Raw genomic sequence first — 26,709 nt, forward strand, 5'->3', positions numbered from 1 at the left:
GGTCGGGCACCGCCTTCCTCCCTCCGGGGCACCCCCCGCGCTTCCCCGCGCGCGCCCCGAGCGGGTCCCCCTCCGGCCTCCCCGAGGGCGCACCGGCGGCGAGGGGCGGCCGGGCCTTGGGGCAGACGCAGGGGAGGCGAGCGCCGGCCCGGCCGGGCGACGGGAAGCTGGCGATGGCAGCGGCGGGCGTCCGCGGGCGGCGAGGCGGCGGCGGCGGCGGCGGCGGGCGGCGCGAGGAGCCCCTGTGATTGGCACAGCCCGAGCCGGAGGAGGAGGCGCGGGGAGGGCGGAGGAGGAGGAGGTGGAGGAAGGGGGCGAGCGCGCGCGGCGGCGGCGGCGGTGGCGGCGGCGGCGAGGAGCTGTGCCTTCCACCTCTCCAGCCCCGGCAGGACGGGGGCGGCCGCCGCGGGCTCGGGGCGGGGACAGCACGCAGCCTCGCAGCGCACACCCCCGCCCGGCAGCGGCCCCGACACCCGGGGCGAGCGGGAAAGCGGCGGCGGCGGCGGCGGGGGAAGGATGCAGGGGAAGAAGCCGGGCGGCTCGTCGGGCGGCGGCCGGAGCGGCGAGCTGCAGGGGGACGAGGCGCAGAGGAACAAGAAGAAGAAAAAGAAGGTGTCCTGCTTCTCTAACATCAAGATCTTCCTGGTGTCCGAGTGCGCCCTGATGCTGGCGCAGGGCACGGTGGGCGCCTACCTGGTGAGTCCCCGTGCCAACTCCGCCGCGGGGGCCCCCTCCCCAGACCGGCGCTCCGGCGGCCGGCAGGCACGAGGAGGGGGCCGCCCGGGCCCGGGGGCAGGCGGGCATGACCTCGGCCGGGCGCGGAGGTTGGCGAGTGGTGCAGAGGCGGCCGCCGGGGGAGCTGCCGGCCCGGGCTGCCGAGCGAGCGGGGAGCGGGCGGGACCGCGGATGCCGGCAGCTGCTCGCGCGCCCGGCGGGGGCCGGGGGTGCCCGGGGAGGAGAGGCGGCGGGCAGGTGGGCGTGAAACCGTTCCCCTCTCCGCCGGGAAAGCGCAGCCAGAGGGTGACTTCAGGAGCCCCCTTGGAGAGGCAGGCAGCGCGGTTTTCAGGTGACCTGCACATGGGAAGAAAAGCCGGTTAGCATCCTGCGTCCTCTACTCTCCATTCCAGCCGCCTGGAGAACAAATCCATTATGCATCATTTTCTCCGGGCGCTTTCTCCATGCGCCAATTACGGGGGGATTTAACAGCTTAGAGTAAAATGCGCCCGAGTGTGGCCCTGATCCGAGCCATGGCTGCAGGGGGAATATTCCCTCTCCCTATCCCAATAGCCATCTTTCGGCGTCTGGGATAAAGTTACTCGGTACCTGGAGAGCAGCTGCGAGTTTGTATAGTTCTGCTACCCATGCTTAGACCTCGATTCCCCACCGTGGTCTCTCGCCCACAAGGGGGTTGCAGCATTTTGCACTATGTACATCTCTTTCATTTGACTTCCGAAGGGGGGATATTAGTGCTCAAACGGCCCAGGGGTGCATAACGTATCAGAGGAAACAGCTTGTAATGACTCAGCACTGTCAAATACCTACTTTGTCGCTTGGTCCTGCCCCGCGCAGGTGGTCCCAGCTTGAGTTAGAGAGAGTGCACTTCTAGACCCAAGTCCAGCCCTGCTTACACAGGAGGTTTTTTCTTTTTCCAGAGTGTATAGTGTTAAATCATTACTTGGTGATTGACCTGCAACTGGAATCAAATGTCAAAGACTTTGAGTGTTAGTGAACAAGTTTGACGGAGATAGAATTGGACAAGATTTTGGCTGTTGGATAACCGCATCCACAGATAGAATCGTGCTCTACCTGATGTACCAGTAATCCCTCCTTCCTGGCCTTGGGGTACAGTTAATGAGGGCCAGACTGCTGGGACAGGGCACCATTCATAAACGGTCTCCAAAGACTCGGGGGCTTGCTGTCAGAGGGAACTACGGGCAGGTTTGGTCTCTCGTGGGGGGTAAAGTCAATTTTGGGGTTATGACAGAGGGTTGTTCAAGCTCAGCTCTCTCTTCCTGGGGTGACAGACTTACCGGGCTTCTGAAAATCAAATGCATTTCCTTTGCTCCTTGTGAGATGAAAGTGTTTTAAATCCCTGTCTCTGTGTATCCCTGACTTTTATTCTGCAGGTGAACCCCGTAGCCAAAAGCACATTTTCTTTTCTGTGTGGATTTCTGTTCTATAAAATGCACTTTTCTCTGTAGTTACAGTACAGACAGTCCCTGTGGCCCGTGGAGTTTTGAGGTAGGAATCACTGTGTCTTAGTGGGGGGGGGGGGGGCTCCGTTGATCACACCTTTTATTAAAGGAGGGTATTTGACTGTTAAGATCTTAAAATAGGTACATGTATTATCAAGATGCAAATGTATATTAACAAAATATTTGGGGGCCTGTACTGGGAGCATATGCAAAATATGTACTACCTAAGCAGGTCTGTGTTTCAGGAGGTAGTTAGTATATCAACGGCTGCCTTCAGTTTAACAGTTTGTTAGCCTGAGACCAGTTTTGTTCAGTAGAGTGCATCAGTCACGTGTGGCGAACAGCAACAGAACTTTTCACACCATGAATTATAAAGGCACAGGCTTAGTTTTAGCTTGCAACGATCTAAGGCTCTTAGAAAGGCATGAGGCTGGGCTTCAACCAGATGAGTAGCCTAAGCTCCTTTAGAAAGTTAAGAAGCAGAGGCTGATGGCCAGGTGGATATATAGAGGCAGGGCTGGCACCAGGAGATAGAACATTGACTTGAATCCCAGAATAGGCGAGTGGCAGGCAGAGGAGGAAGTCAGTCCACTTTGGGGAGGAGGGGAGGGCTGGCAGTTTCAGCCTGGGCCAATAGAAAGGCTAGTTCAGAGGGGTAGGGTAATAGCAGTCAACAGGTGACCAGCAGAAAGGAGATGGAGGCCCAGGAGAGGACAGGCCTAGGAAGTGGAATTCATTTTGATCACTAGGAGTGGAGGCACCAGGTTCTCAGGGCTCGGCCTTGCCCGGCCGTTGTGGACTCCATTGCCATCCGAACCTCGTGAAAATAAATAGTTGGCTTGCCAGGCTTGACCGGATCCTCTTGCTGTGGGTTTTGCTCTTCTGGGCCCCTGGGGAGTTTTCTGTTCCTCTGTTATTTTGGAGGTGGAATGAAAAGTCTGTTATTCCTTCAGCTGTGTGAGACTGCTTTATGGTTAACTTGGGAATGAAGCATTGTAGGATGTTTGCAGGAGAAGCAGATTTCTCCCTGTTAATTCATCGTGGCTTTCTTAAGGAACCCGAGAGCCTGCTTTTGTAGGTGATCACACACGCAGGGTCGGTGTGCAAGGTGTATGTTATATATGATCTTTGCGTTGGCAATCAGCCTGTCCCTCTGATGAAGCATTTTCAGATACCTGAGGAAGGGCACACCTTGGGACGCTGCCAACAATGCTTGCTTTGGTCGGGGGCGGGTGGTGATCGAAAGTTCTGTGCCAGTGACGTTATTTCCTATTTGATCCCCCAGTAGTCCACCTTCTTATTTTGTCTTCCCAGATGCCTTTTTTTTTTTTTTTTGACATTCGGAGGCTTCGTTTCATTTCTCCGTTTACTTTCTGAAAAGACAGATTGCCCGGTGTCTTCAGTGACACTGGTGTAGGCTTCCCAACTGCGGAGCTGAAGGAGGAAGTTGCCTGTGATTTGAGAAGCAACTTTGAAAAGCAGGCAGGACTGTGTGTGTGTGTGTGTGTGTGTGTGTGTGTGTGTGTGTGTGTGCGCGGGCGCGCGCGCCCTCAAGAACCTGCCTAGGGAGGAAACTCAAGGGAGACTTGTATATGAGACAAACACTAATTGTTAAGCTAGGCGGGGGACCAGCAGCTTTTTGCCTGGGTGTGGGGGGGTCTCCCAGGGGAATGCAGAAGGCTTTTGAACCCCGACACCCAGGCTCTGTGATCCTAGAGATAAGGTAATGTGCCACCCCAGGCCCGCTGTGGATTCTGAAATCTGTTACACTTGCAAGTGTTTGAACTGGAAATCATGCTCCAGATCAGCCAACAATCACAGGAATGTTCTCTCCTAGTCACTGAAACGGCCTGACTGGCCACGGGATATTTTTTGGAGCAGAAGAAGAGAGACCCATCCAGTTGGGTCAAGAGTGCAATTTTCCTTGACTTGAGTCTTTGCTTCGGGTCGTTCCAGTCTGAACTGACCTACTTGCAAGGATGTGACATCTGCTAATGTCTCGGGCCCTTTGGAGAAGGTGTAGGCATGTGGGAACTGCTTGGAGAGAAAGTCAGTGTGTGTGCGCGTCCTGGTGATGCGTGGAGACCCACTCAGGTGTTTCCAGCCATTCGTGGAGGGTAGCCCTGCGTATAGAGGTTCGCATACATTCTCAAATTTCTGGGGACTGGAATAGATAAGGCTGCATGCAGGAAATGAAAGCCCCTGACACCCCTGGGCAGTTGTGATCGAGGCTCCCTTACAAAGGCATTTGAATTTCTTCAGGATGAAAACTTAAGGCGGTGGCTGGAGGAGTCTCCAGCCAGGGTGGGGTGCTCAGGCGGGGCCTCTGACCCAGGGGTGGGCATTTGCCTGTTGAGAGTTTTGCATACACTGAGTCTGAGGTTGTGCTGATGACATAATGGGCCGGATGAATGAGTGCATGTCACAAAGCTCCAGCTCGCTGATTGATGGTCCCTTTTTAAAAATTTTGGGCCCCGAGAGCATTGCATGGCTTGAGTTACTGGTAAGGTGAAACTGCTGGATTTCTTATTCTTTCTTCTTCTTCTCCTTCTCCTCCTCCCCCTCCCCCTCCTTCTCCTCCTCCTTTTTTTTTTTTTTTTAATCCCTAAAGAAGCATCATTTTGAAGATGGGTATTTGCGTCTCTTCCCCAGAAGCAGACAGCTGAGAGACATTTTTAAAGTCCTTGTCAAATTAGTATGATGACTAAGGCGACTGTGTTTTACTTAATCAAATTATTTTACACACTTACGGTTGCTCAAAGTGACAAATTCCCTGCCATTTGCATAATTACTGGATAGCCCCAGGTAGTAAGAAATAAAATTACCCTGATTTTTTTTTCCTTGCTGTTTGGTTGCAAATGTTTAGCTAATAATTATTTAGGGGAAAAAATGATCTCTGAAAATTCCTTTCAACCAGCTTTGTGTACACAGCTTAGTTTCTGTAGGGGTTTTCTCTTGTGTGTTTAACAGTCCAAGAAGATGAATCAGTTGTGAAGTGAGCTCCATCTCTTTTCCTGAATTTTGTAACTCTCCCGCATTTCCATTTTAGATTCCTTACAAAGAGGATGACCCAGAGGCCTCTCCGCAGAGGCACTGCCTTGCTAATCAGATGCCCAGCATTTAAACTCATCTCCTTGCCTGCTGCTGGAATGGTATAGCTCTGTGTTAAACTGGATGAATTTCCACTGGTGCAAAGGCAGTTCGAGCAAGAAGGTCTCAGAATTTCTCTTGCTCATCCTAAAGCAAGCTTCGAAGTACTGCCTTGTTTAGGGGAGGGGCTCACTTAGCAGAGTAAGAGTAAGTATAAGGTAGAGAAGAAGCAATTAGGATACAGCCATGTTGGATGAAGATGAAGGCCTTGAATAAAGAAAAAAAATCTGTGAATGTTATTGGTTAATTGCCGACACTGGTGTTCCTTTCAAGGTCGGGGCCAGGCCTCCTGCAGAGGCTGGGGAATAGCGAGGACTCCTGCTAAACTGACCCACCGACCGTGTTCCTTGGATTAAGGAGGGCTCCTTGAGGTGCCAGGCAAGGGGGGGTGGGGCCTGCCAGGTGACTGGGCAAGCAGGTGTGCAGAAGATGCTCCCCCCTTGCTGGCTTGGAGAATAAAATTCTACCAGCAGTATTTCTACTTCCAACTTGCGGAATACATTTTAACTTGCACAGATTTAACTGCAACACATTATTTAATAAATAACCACATTCCTCTGAAGTAGAGTCGAAGTACTTACTACTTCTACTCACTTATATTTTGTACGCGTACTTTATCACACTATGTATATTAATGTGTGTTCTTGGACAGGGTTACATACGCCAAATACTGTATGCTTTCCTTTTGGGAAGATGTTAAGGGACATTTCAGTGGTAATTCTGATTGTATGGCTTAAACACAGATTTAGAATGCCCCCAAAGACAAGTTACCTATGTTCTGTTCCCCCTCAGAAAAGTTTTTGGCAATCCCTAGGCCAGAAAGATAGCATCCTTGTCCTTGTAACTTAGTTTTGCTTTCTGTTTCTATATGTGCATCTACAAAATAGGTAATAAACAGGAAAAAAAGAATGGCATCACTGACTTTGGTTCACAGGAGAAGTGAATTGGTATATGGTTTGAGAAACTTGTATTCTATGTAACCTAAGCGTTCGTGTGTTTGTGAAACAGGCAGTATTGCTGAATGGTTAAAACTCCAGATGACATGGTGAAAACTCCCAGACGGAGACCGACAGCACCTGTGACAGTTGTGACTCAATGGGGTGAGCTTTAGAAGACCTGGGGTTCACTCCCATGTTCTCCCCTTCTCAGCTCTGTGTTCTCAGGCTGATTACTCAACCTCTCTGTGCATTGGTTTTTCATTTTAAAACTGGGATCATAATAGTACCTAGCCTCATAATGATTCTGTGAGGACTCACGGAGTTGGTACTTGTAAAGCACTTTGAATGCTAGCTGGCACATAGGGCTCGACATAGACAAGCTATTAATAATGACATGGTTATATATATTTACTGCAGACACTCAGTTTGTAGCCCCAACAAATGAGAAATAAAATTATTTCAATCAAGCATTGATTTGGGTGTAGTGAATTGTACATCAAGTAGTTTCCTATTCTGCATGAACGTTTTGTCTGGGAGGTAAAAGGTTTTTGGTAGTAAATACCAGTACCAGTTGCTAATTCTATTTATTCCCTTATTATAAATATAGCAATCCGTTTTATCTTAAAGATACTATAAAAGTTACCAGTGATGTGGGAGAGGAGCCCACTCTAGTAATGGCTATGCTGAGCATTTATAGTCAGTGGGTACTTTGAGGTGGGTGGAGCAGGGATGGTGCTCGCGCGGCTGGGAGGGACAGGTGCCCTGACGCCTCGCTTTGGGAGGCCCTGTTATCTGTCGCTCTGGTCTGTGGCCACAGGATGGGGAATACTTGACAGTCTTCTACATTGTACGCAGCAGAGGAGCAGTGGAAAGAGTTTTGGATTTGGAGTCAGAAGACCTGCATTGGAACCTGGACCTTCTACTTCCCAGCTCCTGGTGACTTGACTTAACCTGAACCCCAGTATCCTCATCTGAAAAACGGGGCCTGTCTTACCGATGGTTGGGAGATTTAAATAAATGGACGCGTGATACAGTGTTTCTCATAGAGTATAGGATTCGGTACTTGCTTTAACACTAACGACATAACCCTACTTGTTGACCTTGGCACAACAGAAGTCCTTCCCAGGGGCCTGAGGATTTGCTTCCTAAATTGGAGATCTGGGCCCTTGTAGCTTTCTCTGCAACTCTGGGTGAAGGGTGGCAACTTCAAGGCAGCCTGGGGTGTCAGGAGGGGGGATCGGGGGACATCTGTTATAGACGTTCGCTGCCCTCTGGGCAGCCTTGTTTAAGATGAGCAACCTTGGGGCTCAGTCCTGGTTGCCTGGGGGGCTCAGGGCTCGTGCCACACCCACCTCCTCCTCAGCAGGCACAATTGTGGGCATTTTCCTCCTCTTGATCCTTTTTGGTTTTTCAGAAGCCGAGTGAATGAGCTCTTGATAAGAGTGTCGTTTCTCATCCCCTGGATTCATTCCCCTTAGCTCATGATGATCGTTTAGGGGGGACACCTTTGCACAATGCCGCTCACCTTTCCTCCCCAGGTCTGTCCTTGGGAAGGATAAGGAATGAACCAGGCTCTTCTCAGTGAATCAAGTTGGCAGTGGCTATTTTAGGTGACTTCATAGACTCACGTTCAAGTGCCACCGGCTTCACAAGAGAGCACACACTCTCTTGAGGACCACTGCATCCCCAAACCCCGGTGGCTCGGTGTCGACTTCACCGAGGAAGAAGCCCTCTCTGCTTCCTAAGGCCCTGGACCTTCTGCAGCCACGGCTGGGGAGTGAGCAAGCTTGGGGGGGCCTTCATCGTGGGCAATCCAGGGACCGTATACAGAGAGGAAACCTTCCACGGGGTGCAGGCAGAGTCTCTGCAGTTGGCTACTTCCAGCTTCTTTGTTTCTGTTCTTCTGTGTGGCTTTGAGTTGCGGCTTTCTGAAAAGGGAAGCCCTTCCTAACAGAGGGTTTAGTAGCTCAGTTTTTTAGTGGGAATGATGGTCACCAAGCCGGCTCTTTTCCTGAAATAACCAGACATTCCCCTTCGAATAGGATATGGTTACTTCACTAAGACATAATAGTTGATCATTAAAATTTGGGGGGGGGGACTTAGTACAAAAGTCCCATTTATGACTTCCGCTTAACACTTACTGAAAATATTTAAAAGCCAAAGGCAGCATAGGTTGCTACAAGCCCTAGTTTTTGAATGGGGCTGGTGGGCGTGGGGCAGATAGTGTGGTGCCCACTGTCTTCATAAATAGCCTGCCAGTACCTCTCCAGTGCTCTGTTCTCCTGGGAGGTCATATCCCCAGTGGCATTTCAAGATACCTGGTAACGGAATGGAAGAGTATTGAGTGTAACAGGGATGTCTTCTTTCCTTAGCGTTGGGTTTTGTTGAAATCCTTGCCATGGGCACACTGTGAATCCTGGAAACAAGCAGGTGTCCCCAGGATGTGGCAGCAGGTGTGAGTTACTGTGCAGGAGAACGAGTCCATTCTTCGTGCATCTATCTGTCCATCCGTCCACACTCCCTACGTGAGTTCTGTACAACGTGCTGGCAGATTCTAATTTGTCTGGCAGGTTGCCCTTTGGGACGGGTCTCCGGATAATGAACCTGGCTGTCCAGGTGACCCCGGGCACTTTTTGTTGGGGGTCTAAAGCCCTTTGTGGCTCTCAGCTCATAGCTACCTGAGCTCCTGATTGTGCGGAGTTAGCAGAAATAGGAAGGAGCCGAGAGCAGGCTTTCAACAAATAGTCCTGGGGAATATAATAGACTATTAGGCAAACTCCTCCCTCAATCCCTGCCCACACAACTACAGGAACTTAAGCAAGAGAGAAATGATTATTTTTACCTCCATTTCTGCACTGGCAAGGTCGATGTAGGGAGAACAGTGTCACAATGGTGCTTTTCAATTAAAGACTATTGTACAATGTTCTTGGGAATGGCTATTGTCTTTCCCTCCTCCCCCCTTTGGAAAGGGCTTATGTAAAACAGGCACGCTCCTCTAATTGTTGGATTTGCTCCCCCATCCTGACACTGCTGCTTTCCCATCTTGGGCTGATTAGAATGAGAAATTACCACCTTGAATATAAGCAAGTTGAAATTGGAAAGCTGCCCTCTGACTGATTACATAAGCTTTCAACTACTGTACCTGAAATCTCATGTTTACCTTGCTGAGAATTCTCTTAATGAAGATACACATTTCTAAGCAGCACGGACCCATATGTTTTTATTATGTAAGCTTCAATTATTGTGATGCAACCTGTGGAAAACAAAGAATGGCGTTGATTAGCTCAACTCTCCCTTGGCTTTTGGGGTCAGAGAATGATTGGAAGTAGACCCACAGAGCCCCCTAGAGACTTCCCCCCCCCCCCCGGAACTTTGGACCGCCTGATGCTTCAGCATCAGCACCTTCTCCCCGGGGATGTGCAGGTACACCCTGGGTCTGTGGTCCCCGCCACTCTCAAGGTCGCAGAGGGCAGGTGTCCGTGAAGGCTTGAGAGTGCTCATGCGATTCAGCGGCACGTCCGTGGAATACAGCCACAGTCGATCGCGATGGGCTTCGCGGTTTGGCCTTTTTGTTTCCGAAAGTGCTGCTGGGATGGCCTTTGGAATGGACTTTGTCTTGTTTTGTGTGATGTGCTGGTGTCTCCTTGTGGCTCATCGCACTGTCTTCTCCTCAACGCCATAACTTCGTGAGGTGCACAGCGCGGCACATTACGTGGTCCATTCCAGATTTCCAGCCTCCTGAACTGTGGACAGCAGCTTATTTTGTGGCTGGGGTGGGGCGCTGGGAGAAAAGACTGAAAGTAAACTAGACCAGTTGAAACAGATCTAGGAGAGTGGCAGATAGGCCTCCACTGTCATTATGCAAAACATTGAGGGCCAGACGCACAATTTATTGTGTGATTTATTGCCGGGCACGTGGTGCTGCCTCCTCCCCAGCGTGGTAAATACTGTGTCGGCTGGGAGGCTTAACATGCCAACAGCAGTTTTTCCGTCAGCCGAAGGGAGGATATCTTTTGGAGACAAAAACCATAAATTAGCACCTTCGCTTTACCTTGGCCAATCCGTGGAGGTGCATATAAATCGAAAAGTCTGCAAGCAGTTTTGCAGCTTTGCCGTTGGCGGTGAATGGGAGCCGGTGGGGAGGTCCTCCTTGCTGCATGCAGCTCAGAGTGGTGTGGGGATCCAGCAGCCCCGTGAGCCTTCTGAGATGCATAGGTGGAACGGATTGTCCAATCGACATATCGTCCCTGTGTCCCAACATTGGCCGTGGCTTGTATCCTTAGGTGTCTTTAAAAATAACATCGCCCAAACTCTGCCCCTGTTGCTTTCATCTTAGGCAAAATCAGGGCACAGGAGTAAGTAATTTCCCCAAATGTGCAGTCCCACTCTCCAGAGTTAGCCCACAGTAGCCAGCAGGAGTGAGCAGGTGAGCAGTCCAGAAGAGTTTTATTTTTGGAGATAATGATTATAAACACATATAAATAAAAATAATGTTTTGGTGACTGCAGGGAAAAAATCATTTATTTCTGTCTTTTAAAATATTCCTCCTTTTTTTTTTTTTAAACAGACTCTGTTTCCTAAAAGGCATCATACCTATTCTTAATCGGGTGAGCACATAAAAATCCATACGTCTGTATTTCTCTGTCTTCTGATACTTCCAGTTTCACTGGGAAACGCTTTTGTCACTTAAGTACCAAAGCAGCAATTAAAAACACGGCGAGGGCTCTTGGCACCCAAGGCTGTCAGGGAGACCATTCGGTGTGACAAGGGACACATTTTAGATCCTCCAAAAGGAAGCCGAGTGTTCTTGTGTTCAGGTCTGTCGCCTCTGTGACTGCTTTTCTCTTTGTGCCGACGGAACTGAGCTCTCTCGTGGTCACGGTGGTCAGTTCAGCTCTTTCGCCTCCTGGTTGGTCATTAATTTTCTTCTTGCCTCCCTCGGCTGGCCCCTGACTCCACCGGGGCCATGCTTCACCAACCCTGGCAAGGTATCACGGTCAGATCTGCGAGACCTCTGTCAGGGTGTGCTCCCTGAAGTCAAAACCCTGGTCACTCCCAAGTAGGACTCTTGTGCAGAGCTTATGCCATGGACACTGTCTATACCCTTCTATGAGCACCTTCCTTTGTTGGCTTCCCTCCATCCTCATTCAGGGGGTGATGCAGCTGAGCTCTCCGCCCCCTACAGGCCAGAGAGATCCAGTCCCACCTGTGACCACAGGCTGTATGTTAATTCCTGCCCTCCTGGACCCTGTTGTATTTTATTTGGGAGTGGGGTCTTCACATCCTATTTAAACATTTTCCTTCTTTGGAATTCAGAGGGCCGTAGGGGCATTGTCAAACATTTTCTCTCAGATGTGAGACCAAAATTGGGTTATTTTTTCTCCCTTAGATATAGAAAGGTGTGACGTGAGGTTCAGAGACAGTGACTTTGACTGTTTATCCTTTGGTTGGAGGTGGACTTGGACCCACGGGTGGGAAGGTGGATGATAGGAATGTGTTTCCAAAGAAAGAAATGGGATGTGTTGGTTCCCTGGGGCTCTGATGAGACGGATGACCACAGACTGGGTGGCTTAGAACAACAGATTTATCTTCTGGCAGTCCTGCAGGCCAGGAGTCTGAAATCAGGGTGTCAGCAGAGCTATGCTTCTTCTGAGACTCTGGGTAGAATCCTTTCTTGCTTTTTTGTAGCTTCTGATGGTGGCCTTTGATCTTTGATGTTCTTAGGTAGACTTTGCACTGCTCCCATATGTGACTCTGAGATCACAGGGCATTTTCCTTCTGTGTCTCTCTCCTCCTCTTAGAAGGACATCATTCATATTGGGTTAGGGCCTACCCTAATGACCTGGGATGTTGTTGGTCGGCTTATCATTCTTTGCAGAAATGCTGCCCTGTGACAATCCTTGCTTCCTTTCTCAGCAAGTAAGGGGATAACTATGTTTCCATCTGGGACGTGGTGGTTAGGCTGTGGGAGTGAGCCTGATTGCATTAATGAATAGCTTTGAACAAACCGTTTCCCAATTCTGGGCATAGCTGAGTGCAGGGACTGGCCTGGATGAGTACGGCATCTGATTAAGGGAAATGCATGTAAAAAAAACAAAAACAAAAACAAAAACCCTAGAAATACACGTGGGTGAGCATTATGTGTGTATATATTTAGAGTGTGTGTAGTATATCTCTCCCGCTCCTTTCACCTGGGACTCTTTAATAGGAACCAGGCCCAGTAAAATGTCCAGCTGGCCCTGTCCCCTCTCTGAAGTCCTGTCCGATTCGGTGAGACTGGAAGAGAATGTTATCACTGTGCCAGCCAGCCCCAGATTTGGCCAGGTACGTGTTACTTTAGGACCAGACACCTGCATTCTAATCTGATTCATCTCCATGTTCTTTTTGTTGGGGGTGGGAGCCGTCTGATTCTCGGAGTTGCTCAGCATTGGCTCCTTTTAAAAGACTTCAGCTTGGTCTCTGCCAAACTAATTAACTTGGACAACTTCTTTAAGTGCCGTGAGCAACATCGACTTCGGTAAGGCGTGTTCTTGGCCCTCACGGAGTTTATATATCCTAGCGGGAGGGATGGCATGTTTATATTTTTTTCACTAATGACTCATTCATTAGACTGTCTCAGGTGCTGGGCCAGGCAGCAGCTCTGTCCTCGGGGAACCCTGCAGCTGGTCCAGCCGTATCCACTGTCCACAGGACCATGAGGTCTCCACCATAGAAGCCAAGTGTTGGGTCAAGGTGGGAGGCGGTGTTGGAGATGGGCCTGGGTAGAAGAGGAGAATGTTTAGGGTTACAGATGTAAAATAATTTTCTCAACCTTGGACAGAATAGATCCAAGGGGAATGAGATGTCAGGCTAACGTGGCAAGTGTCTGGCTGGGAGAGCCTTCGTAGGTGGGATGGGAATGGGAAGCCTACGATGGATAAGGGGCAGGCTGGGAACACAGGGCCACAGCCACATACAGGGGCATGTCAGGGCCAGCACTGGAAGGTGCGCTCTAGCCAGCAGTGCGGGGGCTGACGGCACCTCTCCTGGCAAGGAAGGCTTACATCCCTCCCCCCCAGCTTTGAAGCGGTCCCCTAAAATCCTGCTAGAGACCACTCTGCCAGCATGTGGAAGGAAGCAGCATTAGGGCATCCTCAGACTTAGCTATAAGTGAGCATGGCTGCATTGCATGACATAGACAAGGGGCTGAAGGACGCTGGTTGTCCCAGAACGCTGTGCTCACCGGGATGGGGGCAGTGGAGGTGGAGGGGGGCTGTAGCATCCATACACAATGGCACCTCTGTGTTCAACCTCTTTTTTGAGTTCTCTTCAAATGAGATTTCTGCAAGATGAGCTAAAATTAGGAAAGGTCCTATCGTGTTTGACTTTTTTTTTTTTTTTTTAAACCCTTTAGCTTGGCCTCAGATGTATCAGTTCTGGATAACTTTAAAGCTGGTATCAGGACAAACTGTGTTCACACACAGGAAATGTCTCCAAACAGAAAGTGGGCGTGCAGTTTACAGTTTGAAAATTGGATGGAGGCCATTCAAAATTCCCCTCCTGTTCTCCTTGAGAAGGACTTGGCAAAATGCTGAGAGGGGGCATTCCTCCTTGGAATAATCATGAGGGTCTAGAGGGAAACCATCTTCTGAGCAGAGCTAACCAGCTACTGGGATGCGGGGGCCGGGAGGCTGGTGGGGCGTTTACTGAGCTGTGTGCCCTTTGACGTCACATCCTGTGTAGAGGGCATGTGGAGCCTGGCCAGAACGCCTCTGGCCCGGTGGCCCACACCTGTTGCCCACAGATGGCCGATCCAAACACGGGCTGGGACAGCTCCGGAACCCTGTGTGGCCTCAGCACTTGGCTCTACCGTTAACTTGAACTTCAAGTTCATGCTTGTGGCTTTTGTCTTAATAGAGGCCTTACTGTTTTACTTATTACACAAGGACTACATGTGTTGAAAATTTGGAAAATATAAACACAGATACAATTTTAAAAAAGAAGCATCATCATGTATAATGCCAGGACTTGGAGATATACTCTCAACATTTTGGAGCCCATGCTTTCAATGTCTCTGGGTCAGCCCACGCTTTTTTGTGACTTTGAGGACAGAGTACAGGTGACCCTTAAACAATGTGGGGTTTAAGGGGCATCAACATGCACCTGCCTCCCCCACTATCAAAAACCTGTGTATAACTCTTGACTCCCTCAGAACTTAACTACTCATAGCCTACTGTTGACCTTACTGATAACATAGACAGTTGGTTAACATATATTTTGTATGTTGTATGTATTATATACTGTATTCTTACAAGCAGGTAAGCTAGAGGAAAGAAAAGGTTATTAAGAAAATCATAAGGAAGAGAAAATACATTTACAGTACTGTACTTTCTTTATGGGAAAAAAATCTGCATATTAGGGGCCCTGTGCAGTTCAGGTCCATGTTGTTCAAGGGGCTACTGTAGTAGAGGATATCAGCTCTGTGAAGTCCCATGTCTGCTGTGTGTTAATCTTGTGTGTCTTTGGGCCAGTGACTTTACCTCTCCGTTGTATCCCTAAGATTGGCATGGTGTTTATACCTACTTCATACTAAATGGGGTAATCCATTCAGAGTGTTTAGGCTGTGCCCCTGCAGTATGTTACTCTTGTTACGTATTATTATTATCCTGTAATAAAATCAGATCACACCGTACCTTCTGGTTAGGAACTTACTCTTTCCCCTAAACCACTGTGACTACTTTTCTGTAACATCAGATGTTCTTCTTTGGTGTCATGGTTATAAAGAAAAATGACCCTACTGTTTCTATAAAAACAATACATATGCATTATGAAGAATTTTATTTATTTATTACTTTATTTTATTTTTAAAGATTTTATTTATTTATTTATTGAGCACATGAGTGGGGGATGGGGCAGAGGGAGAGAATCTCAAGCTGACTCCCTGCTGAGCACAGAGCCTGATGCAGGGCTCAGTCCCAGGACCCCGAGATCATGACCTGAACCGAAATCAAGAGTCAGATGCTTAACTAACTGAGCCACCCAGGCACCCCCATTATGAAGAATTTTAAAATGAAGAAAAGTTCAGATAAAAATATTTTAAGAAATTCCGAACTTACCATTCAGATATAACTGACTTTGGTGTTTGAGGGGTGATAATTAATTACCTTTTAATTAATTACTTTCCCCTCCCACCAATTAATAATCAGTTGTGTAGTAGACATGTTAACCAGCCACAGGGGTATAAAAATATCAGTTTGGAGTTTGTATGGAGAAATTTGGAGTTTGAGTGACAAAACTCGGTTTGTGGCTAGATTCAGACTCCTCACTACTTTGCTCCTGGTCAGAATGATAGGCTGGTTGTCTCTGCAGGGGTGCACCTGCTTAGGTAAGCTTACCTCCTGGAGGGGCAAAGAATGTGTGCATCCTGAGGACTGTTCACGGTAGAAGAGGAAGAGGAAGAGATTGGGGCAATCTTCTAGGCTTCCTTTCTCAACTTTACTGATCAGATAAGTCTCGCTAGCCCCCTTTGGGGAGGACTGAGTGAGGAAGTCAGAAGAGCAGAAGGTCTATCTTTGTTTCTTCCGGAAAGTAGAGGTTCCTTCTCTAGTATGGATCAAGGTGTGGGTTCTGAGAAGGGTAGGAGGGTCCAGTTCTGAGAAGAGTAACTCCCCCTTAGAATTATCATGTTAACAGTATATCATTTCAGAGTTCTTTCTGTTCCTCCATGGAAAATTGGCTGGCTGGCTGGATGTACTTCGTAAAAATCTATGTTCTTGAAATACCAAGTAGAAAATTTAACTTTGCTCAAATTTAACAGAAGACTTAATTAAAACTCAGAAAAAGTCACTGCCTTCTACCCTTGAATGTTGCTGTAGAAGGGTCCAAGACCAGCCTGCTTTGTCCTCTTGCAGTCAAATGCTCTACCACTGAGCTATACCCCTGCTTTGTCCTCTTGTATAGGTTATGTGCTCATAGGTAAGATGCCCGAGGAACTCTTTCTTGGTATCTGACATAGAATTTAACCATAATGTATATTACTGCCGCATGAGGTGTGTTATATTTTTGTGGCACTAGGTGTGATGTTTCAGTCCACAGATTCAATTCTTTATTAGTCTCAAGAGAATTTTCTTACCTCGTCTCTTTGGCCTTTCTTGGTTCTGTGTTGTGAGTTCTCTGCTATAAGGACGCCAGTTATCTGTATGTTGGATTGTCTTTGAACTCCATACTTGTTTGTTTTTCTTTGATTACTTGGATCCCTTGTTTTTATCTATATTCACTGTTTTTATTTTTGCTTTCCTGTAGTCAGTAAATTGATGTGAAGCCATCTTTCTTTAGTTTGCTATAAATTTTACTTTATATATTACTTTTCTAATGTTTATTTGGCCCCCAATTAATTTCTTTAGGTCTGCAATCTCTCTCTCTTTTTTTTTTTTTGTTAATGTTGCCTTTGTGTTCTCACTCTATTGCACTCATATTCATATTAAGTTCTATGGCTCAAAGATCTTTTGAGGGGAATTCTCTTATTGGGTTCTGTTTTCCTTTAGGCCGAATTCTTTGTCTTTGATACAGTGTTTCATTTGTCCTTTCCTCCAGGATTCTGTGTTTGTAGAGACCAGGCCTTTTTGTTTGCTTTTTTCCACTCTGTTCTTGCCTGAGTGTGTCTATGCAGATCTCTCTTGTTCCCAGTGTGGGTGATTTCTTGATCTGAAGTCTCTTTTTTTTATCCCCTTACTATGGAGTTGAAGTTTGATGGCTAGCTTTTTGTTTGTTTGATGGCCACACTTTCTGCACCCTGAGGGCCCACAGAGCATCCGGGGCTGGCTAAGCCATAGCAGGTGGTGTGTAGGGTGCTGACTAGTTGCAGCTAGAAAATGTTGGCTTGGGGGCGCCTGCGTGGCTCAGTCGTTAGGCGTCTGCCTTCGGCTCAGGTCATGATCCCAGGGTCCTGGGATCGAGCCCCGCATCGGGCTCCCTGCTCCGCAGGAAGCCTGCTTCTCCCTCTCCTACTCCCCCTGCTTGTGTTCCCTCTCTCGCTGTGTCTCTGTCAAATAAAATAAAATCTTAAAAAAAAAAAAAAAGAAAAAAGAAAAGAAAATGTTGGCTTGGTGGCTTTTACTTCTGGGATGTTTTAAAGGTTACTTTAGGAGGGTCCAGTCTTCCTATGTGGGAGTACGCACTGCCCGCCCTCGGGTAGTATTCTCTGGCCTCAGATCAGCCCTGGATTTCATCGTGTACTCCTGGAGCCTTCACTTCCTCCCAGCAGAAGTAATCAGCACTGTGGTTCATGGCCTCTTCATCCTTTTCTCCCTAGTATATGTTTTCACTATTCCCCGGTCAGAAAAGAGGAATATATTGATACCTACTCATGCTTTTCTCCAGATTCGAGGATATTAATGAAAACTCTCTGGATTTTTATTTAGTCACTGGTTCATCATCCTGAGGGTGGTGGATACAGGTTATGAGCCTTGCTATGCCATAGCATTCTGTTCTAGAATCTTCCTCTACTTTCCCTGGCAGGCAGCATTTGAATTTTAGGACATTGGATGTGCGCTTTTTTTTTTTGGACTGGTGATTTTGAAACATTTCTGCTCTAAAATTTTTTTTGGTTAAGTTTTGAAAGAGTGAGATTTTGCGCAGAAGTTTGTACCATTTTAATTGAGAAGTACCTCCTATCACTTTATTTTTTAGATTTTATTTATTTATTTGACAGAGAGAGAGACAGTGAGAGAGGGAACACAAGCAGGGGGAATGGGAGAGGGAGAAGCAGGCTTCCCGCTGAGCAAGGAAACCGATGTGGGGCTTGATCCCAGGACTCTGGGATCATGACCTGAGCCAAAGGCAGATGGCTTACCGACTGAAGCACTCAGGCGCCCCCCTCCTATCAAATTAAGTGTTTGCATAACATTCTATTGTATTTCATTCCCGTATATCTGTGAATAGGTTGTTTACTGCTTTGTTTTGCCAATATAAATCCAGATTTCCTCATTACTTTTCTGTTTTGCTTTTTAGAATTGTAGTATAGGTTGGTGAGATTAAGGGGATGGTCACAACTGTGGAGAGGGGACTGTCATTTTCTGAGGGTCTTATGTGTGCCAGGAAGCCCGTAAATAGTCCGATTCCATTCTCATAACAACCCTGTAAGGTAGACACCATTATTTCTGTTTTCCAGATAAGGAGGTGAGGGCTCAGAGAAGTTGAATACCTTGCCCAGAGTGACACCGGTAGTGTTTAATCCTGGGTCTCTCAGTTTTGCCTTGCTCTGAAATCCCTTTCCTTTCCTCAGACCATACCCCCGTAAGAAGTCACAGCCCGGTGGAATGCTTAAGCATGATGGGTGTTTTCATATCATTTTAACATGTTACTACTTGTAAGAGAACACTGTTGTTTTTTTATTTTTCTTTCTTTCTTCCTTCCTTCCTTTTTTTTTTTTTTTTTCAAACTGGTAGTGAATGTTGAACACGACTTCACTGGGGCAGAGAACTGTGTTATCTGTCTCTCCTTTCTCCGTGAGTACAAAATGGCATTTGCAGGAGCTGTGAGCTCTGAAAATGAGGCTTTGTACATTCCATGCCCTGTCACAGGGCCCCTGCTCTGGGCGTGTTGTTACCTGTGTGCTCAGCCCTCGACTGCGTTTCTTGCTCTGAACAACCAAACACTCAAAAACAAGGGCCATTATGTAATAATCCGGCCCTAACAGCCCCCACAAAATTACAGACTGCTCCATGCCAGTGTGAACAGACACTCTAATTAATGTTTACTTCTTCACCAAACAGTCATTTTTCAAGACCTTCGTACAAAAGCACATGTCCCCTCTTCAAAAAGTATTCTGAAGGACTTACCAAGAATAACATTTTGATATTTACTGAAAGACTCCTGATTGGGATATCATTTATTTACTCTGGGTCTCTGTTTTATTGTCAAAAGGGAAAATAACAATGCCTCTCTTTTGTGTGTGGAATGTTCAATGAGTTTCAAAGTGTTGTCGTGGGTTCTGTCATTTCAGCCATATGGCAACCCAGGGAGATCGGTGGGGTATTTTTTTTTTTTTTTTTAAAGATTTTATTTATTTATTTGACAGAGAGAGACACAGCGAGAGAGGGAACACAAGCAGGGGGAGTGGGAGAGGGAGAAGCAGGCTTCCCACGGAGCAGGGAGCCCGATGTGGAGCTCGATCCCAGGACCCTGGGATCATGACCTGAGCCGAAGGCAGACGCTTAACGACTGAGCCACCCAGGTGCCCCTCGGTCGGGTATTTTTGACCCACTTTTATGTTTAACTCTTTATTGTAAGTTTTCAAACAAGACAGAAAAATAGAAATTATAGTGCAGTGAATAGCCATGTACTTACCAGTTAGGATTGAGCAGTTGAACAATTTGTTGAACAATACATACACACACACAAATATATCCATATACTTTTTTTTAACCACCTTAAAGGAAACTATAGAAAGGAGGACATTTCACACCTAAATACTTCATTTATGCCTCTGCATAAGATACGATCATATCCTTATAAAACCACGACCCTATTACCACTCCTAACAAGGCAACTATTCCCTCATTGGAACTAATACCTGCTACATATTCAACTCTTTCCAGGTGTTCCCAAAATATCTCCATTGGAGTTGCTATTGACATCCATAACTCTGTCCCTAGCTCAATCTCCAGAACATTCTACCTATTTTTTTAGGCAGCCAAAAAGCAATGAAAGATCCTACATTTCATTTGTTAGATGACTTTTAGTCTCTCTCTCTCTCTCTTTTTCTTTCTTTCTTTTTTTTTTTTGATTTTTTTATTGTAAAAAACATATAACATGGAATTTAGCCTCTTTAACATTTTTAAAAATATTTATTTATTTATTTATTTGAGAGAGAGAGTGGGTGGAAGAGGCAGAGGGAGAGGGAGAGAAGGTCTTAAGCAGACTTCGTGCTGAGTGCAGAGCCCGATTCGGGGCTCGATCCCATGACCCTGAGATCACAACCTGAGCTGAAACCAAGAGTCAGATGCTTACCTGACTGCACCACCCGGGTGCCCCTACCATCTTTAACATTTTTAAGTGTACAGTTCACTGACAGTAAGTACATTTATATTGTTGTGCTAACAGCACCACTATCCATCTCCAGAACTCTTTCCATCTTGAAAAACTGAAGCTCTGTACCTATTAAACAAAAACTCCATGCCCTTCTCCCCTCCACCCTCTGGCAACCGCCATCCTACCTGCTGACTCTGTGAATTTGACCCCTCATGATGCCCCATGTCAATGGGATCTTATAATATTTGTTCTCTTGTGTCTGGCTTGTTTCACTTGGCATCATGTCTTCAAGGTTCATCTGTGTTGTGGCCTGTACCATAATTACCTTCCCCTTTAGGGCTGAGTAATATTCCATTTATGTAGGTAGCACGTTTGCTTCTCCATTCATCTGTCGATGGACGCCGGGTTACTTCCACATTTTCGCTGTGGTGAAGTCATGCTGCTGTGGATGTGGGGGTACAACTTTCAGCCTCTTTTAATCTAGAATAGTTCCTTCCCTTTTTCCTACTATGTCAACTTTTTGAAGATGTCAGTCCAGTTGTCATTTTATAGAACAGTCTATGGAATGTTCCTTGTTTTGAATTTATCTGATTACTCCCTGATGGTCTGATTGGAAGTTCATTTCTTCTTGACTGGATTTGTTTTGCTTCATCGCATTGGAGAAGTGCTGAGGCATTCCTTTAACATCAGATTAGATGTCTGGCTGATCCCTGTTCGTGATGCTGAGGGTGACCCCTGAGTTGATGTGGGTAGTGACGGCCAGACCTCTCCATGTGAAAGGGACATTCACTCCCTTGAAGTTGGCAAGTGAATCTCCGTTGTTACCCTTTTAACAGATGAAGCTGTTGCCGAAATTCTGAGTAGGTGCTAACTTGCTCACCAATAATAATCATCTCTCCTATTTATTGAGTGTTTGCTCTGTACTGGGCACTGATGTAGTCCGCGACACATATTATCTCTTTTAATTCTTCAGGTTGTCCCCATTTTGCAACTCAGTGTTGGAGCCCCTACTTGCCCTTCTGTTACGAAGACACTTTGCAGACCCCTCCCCATCCTGCTTTCCTTTTCTTGTACTGCTCCCCGAGCATGGTGGGTCATGGCCTTTCCCGGCCAGGGTAGCTGGTTTGACGTGGGCACTGTCTCTCCAGTTTCTGTGTCCACGGGGTGAGGACTTGGCTCTCGAGACAGGCTGCCTGCATTCCAGCCCCGGCTCTACCCCTCATGTGTGACTCTAGGTTGGTTCCTCACCCTCGGGACTTCACTGTCCTCATCTGTAACTTGGGGATGGTGAGTGTCTGGTTCAGAAGGTTCTCATGAGTGTGAATTACCACATGTGGAAGGCTTAGTGTGGTGCCTGGTACATAATACATCTCAGCCTCCTTGCTGTCACCCCCTCCGTGGGTCCCTGAAGACACTTCCTCAGGCTTTTTGCCTTGAGGGCTCTGTTGTAATGCCCTATGGAGAAACACACTGCCGATGGCTGAAAATCTGGAGGAGATAGAGAGTAGTGACGATAGTTCTAGAGCGGGGACCAGCAAACGACAGGCCGCGGGCCAGATCCGCCTTGTAGGCTGTTTTTCGCATCACGTTTTATTGGAACACAGCCATGCTGGTTCATTTACGGATCATTGTTTACGACAACAGCAGAGTTGAGTAGTTGTGACAGAGACCACAGAGCCTGCAAAGCCTAAAATACTTACTATCTGGGCTCTTGCAGAAAAAGCTGACAGACCCCTGCTCTGGAATCCTAGAGTTCTGAGAGCTGTGTTCTCTGATTGTTGGGTCTTGGCTCCCCAAAGAAGATGCTGCTTCCTGGCAAATTCCTACCTTCAGCTTTCGCTCCCAGGGACGCCAATTCCCCATCGTTCTAGTCTTTTTACCCAGAGCCCAAGGCTGATTCCTTCCTCTGGGCAGGCCCCTCCTACTGATCTTAGGCTGGCCACCTGTGTGCTCCCAGATGTTCTCTTAGCTGGGTAACATCTGGGGGTCCTGAAGGCCCCACATTGGAGGTTTCTGTCCTTGGGGTCTTGCCAATCAGTCGAGTAGGCCTGCTTGTGTTTTGCATGGCACCTTCTAGATGATCCCCAGGGAGCTCCTTTGCACTGCCCCTCTACCTGCAGCTACCCCGTGTGGTTCTCATCTGTGGTGGAGGGGGCTGTGCGGCCTTCCCTCTATTCGTATTCCTGGCCCTCGAACACTAAAACAGCTAATTGTAGATATTTTGCTTCTGCCAATATGTTTGGGGTCCTGCTGTTTGACCCAAATGGAACTGATTCAACTCTAATGAATGAGAAACCTCATTTCCATAAGCTACTTCTGCATTTGGATGGCAACACACCACTTTCCTCAAGTCATTTTCTCTTGCATGCGGCTTATATTACTTGATTTATTTCCTGGTCTTTAAGATAGTTTTTATTGATCTGAGGCATTAAATTTAATTCTGATGTGGAAGAATCTTTTCCCTTCTATTTTATATTGTCTCCTAACTACTTAAATCATTTATTTAACATTTTTAATTAATTTGGCGTGAAGCCTCTGGAAGCAATGATGGCATTTCTCCTTGTATACATATTTTTAAATTTTGATACCAAGCCCTACTCTCATCTCCCTCTCTTTCCCTTCAAAAATTTAAGGTATTTGTATTCTGTGACACTGACCATTATTAATCAAGACCAGTTTTTGAGTGTCTGTGATTTGCGAGGTCCTCTTCTAGGGTTGGGGACAGGGTGCTTATCAATATGCACAGAAATCTCTGCTCTGAGGGAGCTTGACATGGCCATGCTTTTCTCTAAACCTTTGCAAATGAGATCGGAGCAATGGCTGAGATTCTTGAAGGAGTGAGTGTGTGTGGCTGAATGTGAAAGGTCCCTACCTGGGGCCGGGAAGGAGGAGGACATTGAGGCGGACCCCACAGAAAAGGCAAGGTCATCAGCAGAGGGGGAGATGTGCTGTGGGAAGGGGAGGGGTGATAACTGAGGGAAGGCCTCTGGCCGAGGTGGACCGGGTAAGGAAGAGGGCCTTGTTGGATGGAGGTTGCAGTTAGGTCAGGAAAGGCCTGGAATTCTAGACTCAGTCTAGTAGGCAAGAAGGAGTCATTTTAGGGTTTTGCAGAAAGTGGTGGGACCTGTGGAAAGAGGTGCTGCGGGAGGAGGGTAGCTCAGTGAGCCTCAAAGGAATTGGAGACCCGTAGTCTGGTCCAAGCACGCCGCCAGAAGTTAGGGAGGAAGGTGTGTGGCTGGGCCACCCCCCTCTGTGAATGAGATGGCAGGGCCACACAGAGACTGTCTGAGACTTCTGTCTCAGAGCTTTACTGTGTTGAGAAAATGGAACACAATCTAGCCACCCACAAATGAGACCATCATCATGTGAGATCTTAAGCGGGGTATGGGCTTGGGCATTTTCAGTCGGCTGCAGGACTCCTAGTCCTGGGTGGTAAGCCAGAGGGCATCGGAAGAAAGTAGCTCATTGGGTGTTTGCAGGACATGGTTTTACCTCCAGGTCTTCTAAATGCTGGCTTCCACAGCACAGAGACAAAATGATGGAACTTCTTGAAGCTTCTGTTGAATCTGTTAAATGTTAAGAGTGACATTTTGACAGGGACAGATCAAACACTCGGTTATGTTTTAAAATCAGACTCTAGTTTTGTGTCAAAGTATCCAGAATTGTCACCTCCTCACCGCCTTCCTTACAACTCAGAGCGTGGGTTTTCATGTCCAGAAAAACCCTCAGTCACCATCCTCCAGGCAAAGAGATACGTGCAGTCACGGGAAGAGTACCCACGCTTCACCGGAAGGACCTTCTGCTTACAGAGAAGAATGTTGCATTGCGTGGAGATTTTATCCTTTTTTCTTACCTTTAGGAAGTTAAGAATTGAGATTCTTTTCCTCATCCGTGTGTTCCATTTCTCTTGTGAGCAGTTGGGTTCTTTTCTTCCTGAAATAGCTCTTCTCAGTGAGGCATAATTACAACGTAAGTGTAGAGTAGGATACGTGACTCTGTTTGGAAAATCTGCCTGTGATGTGTACCTGTGCTGTTGAATACAGGCTTTTACCCACATGCAGTGAGTGGGGCAGCCGTGTGTCCAAAGGCAATCGTGTAATTTGATAGGGCTACTGTTAATACAGAATAGCTGTTAGCATGAGGGTTCCACTAAAATATTTATTGCTTGTCCCTGAGCTGGTGCCCTGTAATGCAGGTGCATTATGCATCAGCACTTACACTGTGATATGCTTGGTTTCTATGACTTATTTAGTCTGCTTTTTTTTTTTTTTTAAAGCCACCATCTGCATTTTCCACTTTGAAGTACATTAGTTACTATGGAAACAATGATGTCACTGGTGGGGGTGAGGGTTGGTCACATCCACAAGGACAGTATGAAATCATTTTATTTAATGGTTTGAAATTTATACGACACTTGGGGAAAATTATAGGTATGTTTGGGCGAATGGTGTGCTTAGACGATCATAGCTAGCCTGATGCCTGTGCATGTAACAAAAGTCAGCATTTGGGTGGTTTTTTTAAGGTTGCAAACAAAAACATGCCTGAAAATTAAGACAAATATACAAAGGAAAGAAAAGGAAGGCCAGGGGGCTGCCCAAGGCTCATGGTTCCAGCAGATGCGTAGAATTCCCTCTGTAGGTGTGGTTTATACATAGTTATGGCGCATTTTTCCCCATATAAAAATACTGTTTAGGATACGTCTTTGACTATCTGAGTGACACATGTGTTCTGGGCAGTGGTGGATTAATTCTGATGTGCAGCTGAACGCTCAACAAGGTCCCTTGAAAAGGTGCCAGTGGTCCCAGAAGCTTCAGTCTTGTGTGTGACGGGAGAGGCGGCATCTTGAGTCCGAGGAAGGGCACCCGGATCCCTTTAATAAATAGTGCGCAGAGTGTGAATGAAGCTGGCCCGTGTTCTCCTTCAAAACTGCTCTCTTTTTCTTTTTAAACTTAATTTTGAGATAATTGTACATTCTCGTGCATATGTAAAAAATACTACAGAAGGACACCCAGTCTCGATGGTAACATTGTGCATAACTATAGTACATTGCCACAGTCAGGAAATTGGCATGGATACAATCCACCAGCAGACTGCCCCAGGTTTGCCTGCATTCATTTGTATCTTAGTCTTTGCTGTTTCATCTCCTGGGTAGATTCATGTGACCGCCCCCACAGTCAAGGTATAGAACCGTTCTCCCTCCTGCATCTCTCCTGCTTGCCCTGGTGTGGCCCCAACCTTCCCTGCCCCCAACCTCAAGCAGTCACTGATCTGTCTTCCATCTCAGTAATGCTGTCATGTTAAGAATGTTACGTATGTGGAATCATTCATGCAGTCTTTGAGATTGGCTTTTTTCACTCAGCAGAAATCCCCTAGTTGTTGCATGTATCCTGGATCCCTGGGACTGCTAAGTGATACTGTGGAGTGATATTCCATGGTATGGATGTACTACGCTTATTTAAACAATCATTCCTTGAAGGACATTAGGTTTTGCTCAACTTTTCAAACAGAAAGTACGTGGGAGAGAGTTTAAAGGGGTCCCAACAGCACACCATCTATGAGCACTTCAAGAGGATCCAGTCTCTGTCTTTTCTCTTTTCTGGAGTTTTCCAGCAGGGCTCATTCCAGAAGCAGGAAAATTTTCCAGATTATTTAGAAAGAAGGCAGGCCGGCAGACAGTGGAGAGAGCCCACTGTGGCCCAGGAGAGCTGGCTAGCCAGCTGACGTGTCTCCTTTCAAGGGTGGGCCTGGGTATTGGATATATTTAGTTTGCAGAGGGGAGCGGAAGCACTATGTGCTCTGGGACCTGCATTGAAGCAGCTTTATTCTCTTCCAGGAGTTGATGGAAGAAGATACTTTCTGTTTTGGATAAAAGGAGCTGGAACACCAGCTGCTCAGCCTTCTTATTCCTCCCCACCCCCAAACCCTTTTGGGGAAAATCAAGACCTAAACTCTTGTTCTGGGACAGATCCTGGGTTTCACAGATAGATTTTCATTTCGAAAAGTACTGTGCTTGGCCTTTTAAAAAAATATGCCCGGGGATTGTTTCACTGGTCACGTGACAGAATTTAAACACCAAATTCCTTCTCAGAATGCCTGCCACGGGGCTTTGTTTCTGGTCTGAGGTTCCTCGGAAGAGGCCAGAGCTGATGGACCCCACAATCTGATGTTGCGCTTCCCCACTGAGAGACTTTTCTTTACCTTGTATTTTATGCAACCAGCAGACTCTCCCCTTATCAAGATACTGACCTAAAGAAAGGAAGGGGTTTTAGCGTTGGGACTGGAGGTTTAAAAACCACTCGGAGACACCTGGTGTGTTGGATCAGAAGCTTCCAGTACCAACTCCTGTTGGTCAGAGAGTCCGCACAGGACTTTCTGTTGGAGCTGAGCAGTGGATGTGAGTCCTCGTGGAAAATAAG

At 47.2% G+C, this 26,709-nt stretch overlaps 1 protein-coding gene across 3 annotated transcripts in view; it reads left to right on the forward strand.

The window, feature by feature from the left end:
• Nucleotides 1-460: 460 nt before the first annotated feature.
• SLCO3A1 (solute carrier organic anion transporter family member 3A1) overlaps nucleotides 461-26,709 on the forward strand; it is a 301,513-nt gene continuing 275,264 nt past the window's right edge. For 2 of the 3 annotated variants that reach the window (XM_032391968.1, XM_032391966.1), the window contains exon 1: nucleotides 461-696. In XM_032391968.1, coding sequence (XP_032247859.1) covers nucleotides 517-696 — 180 coding nt within the window. In that variant the 5' untranslated portion in view covers nucleotides 461-516. The remainder of the gene's footprint in view (nucleotides 697-26,709) is intronic. The other variant, XM_032391967.1, reaches the window with a different exon arrangement.

The sequence above is a fragment of the Phoca vitulina genome, unplaced genomic scaffold (genome assembly GCF_004348235.1).
Source record: "Phoca vitulina isolate PV1807 unplaced genomic scaffold, GSC_HSeal_1.0 scaffold65, whole genome shotgun sequence".
In the NCBI taxonomy this organism is placed as follows: domain Eukaryota; kingdom Metazoa; phylum Chordata; class Mammalia; order Carnivora; family Phocidae; genus Phoca; species Phoca vitulina.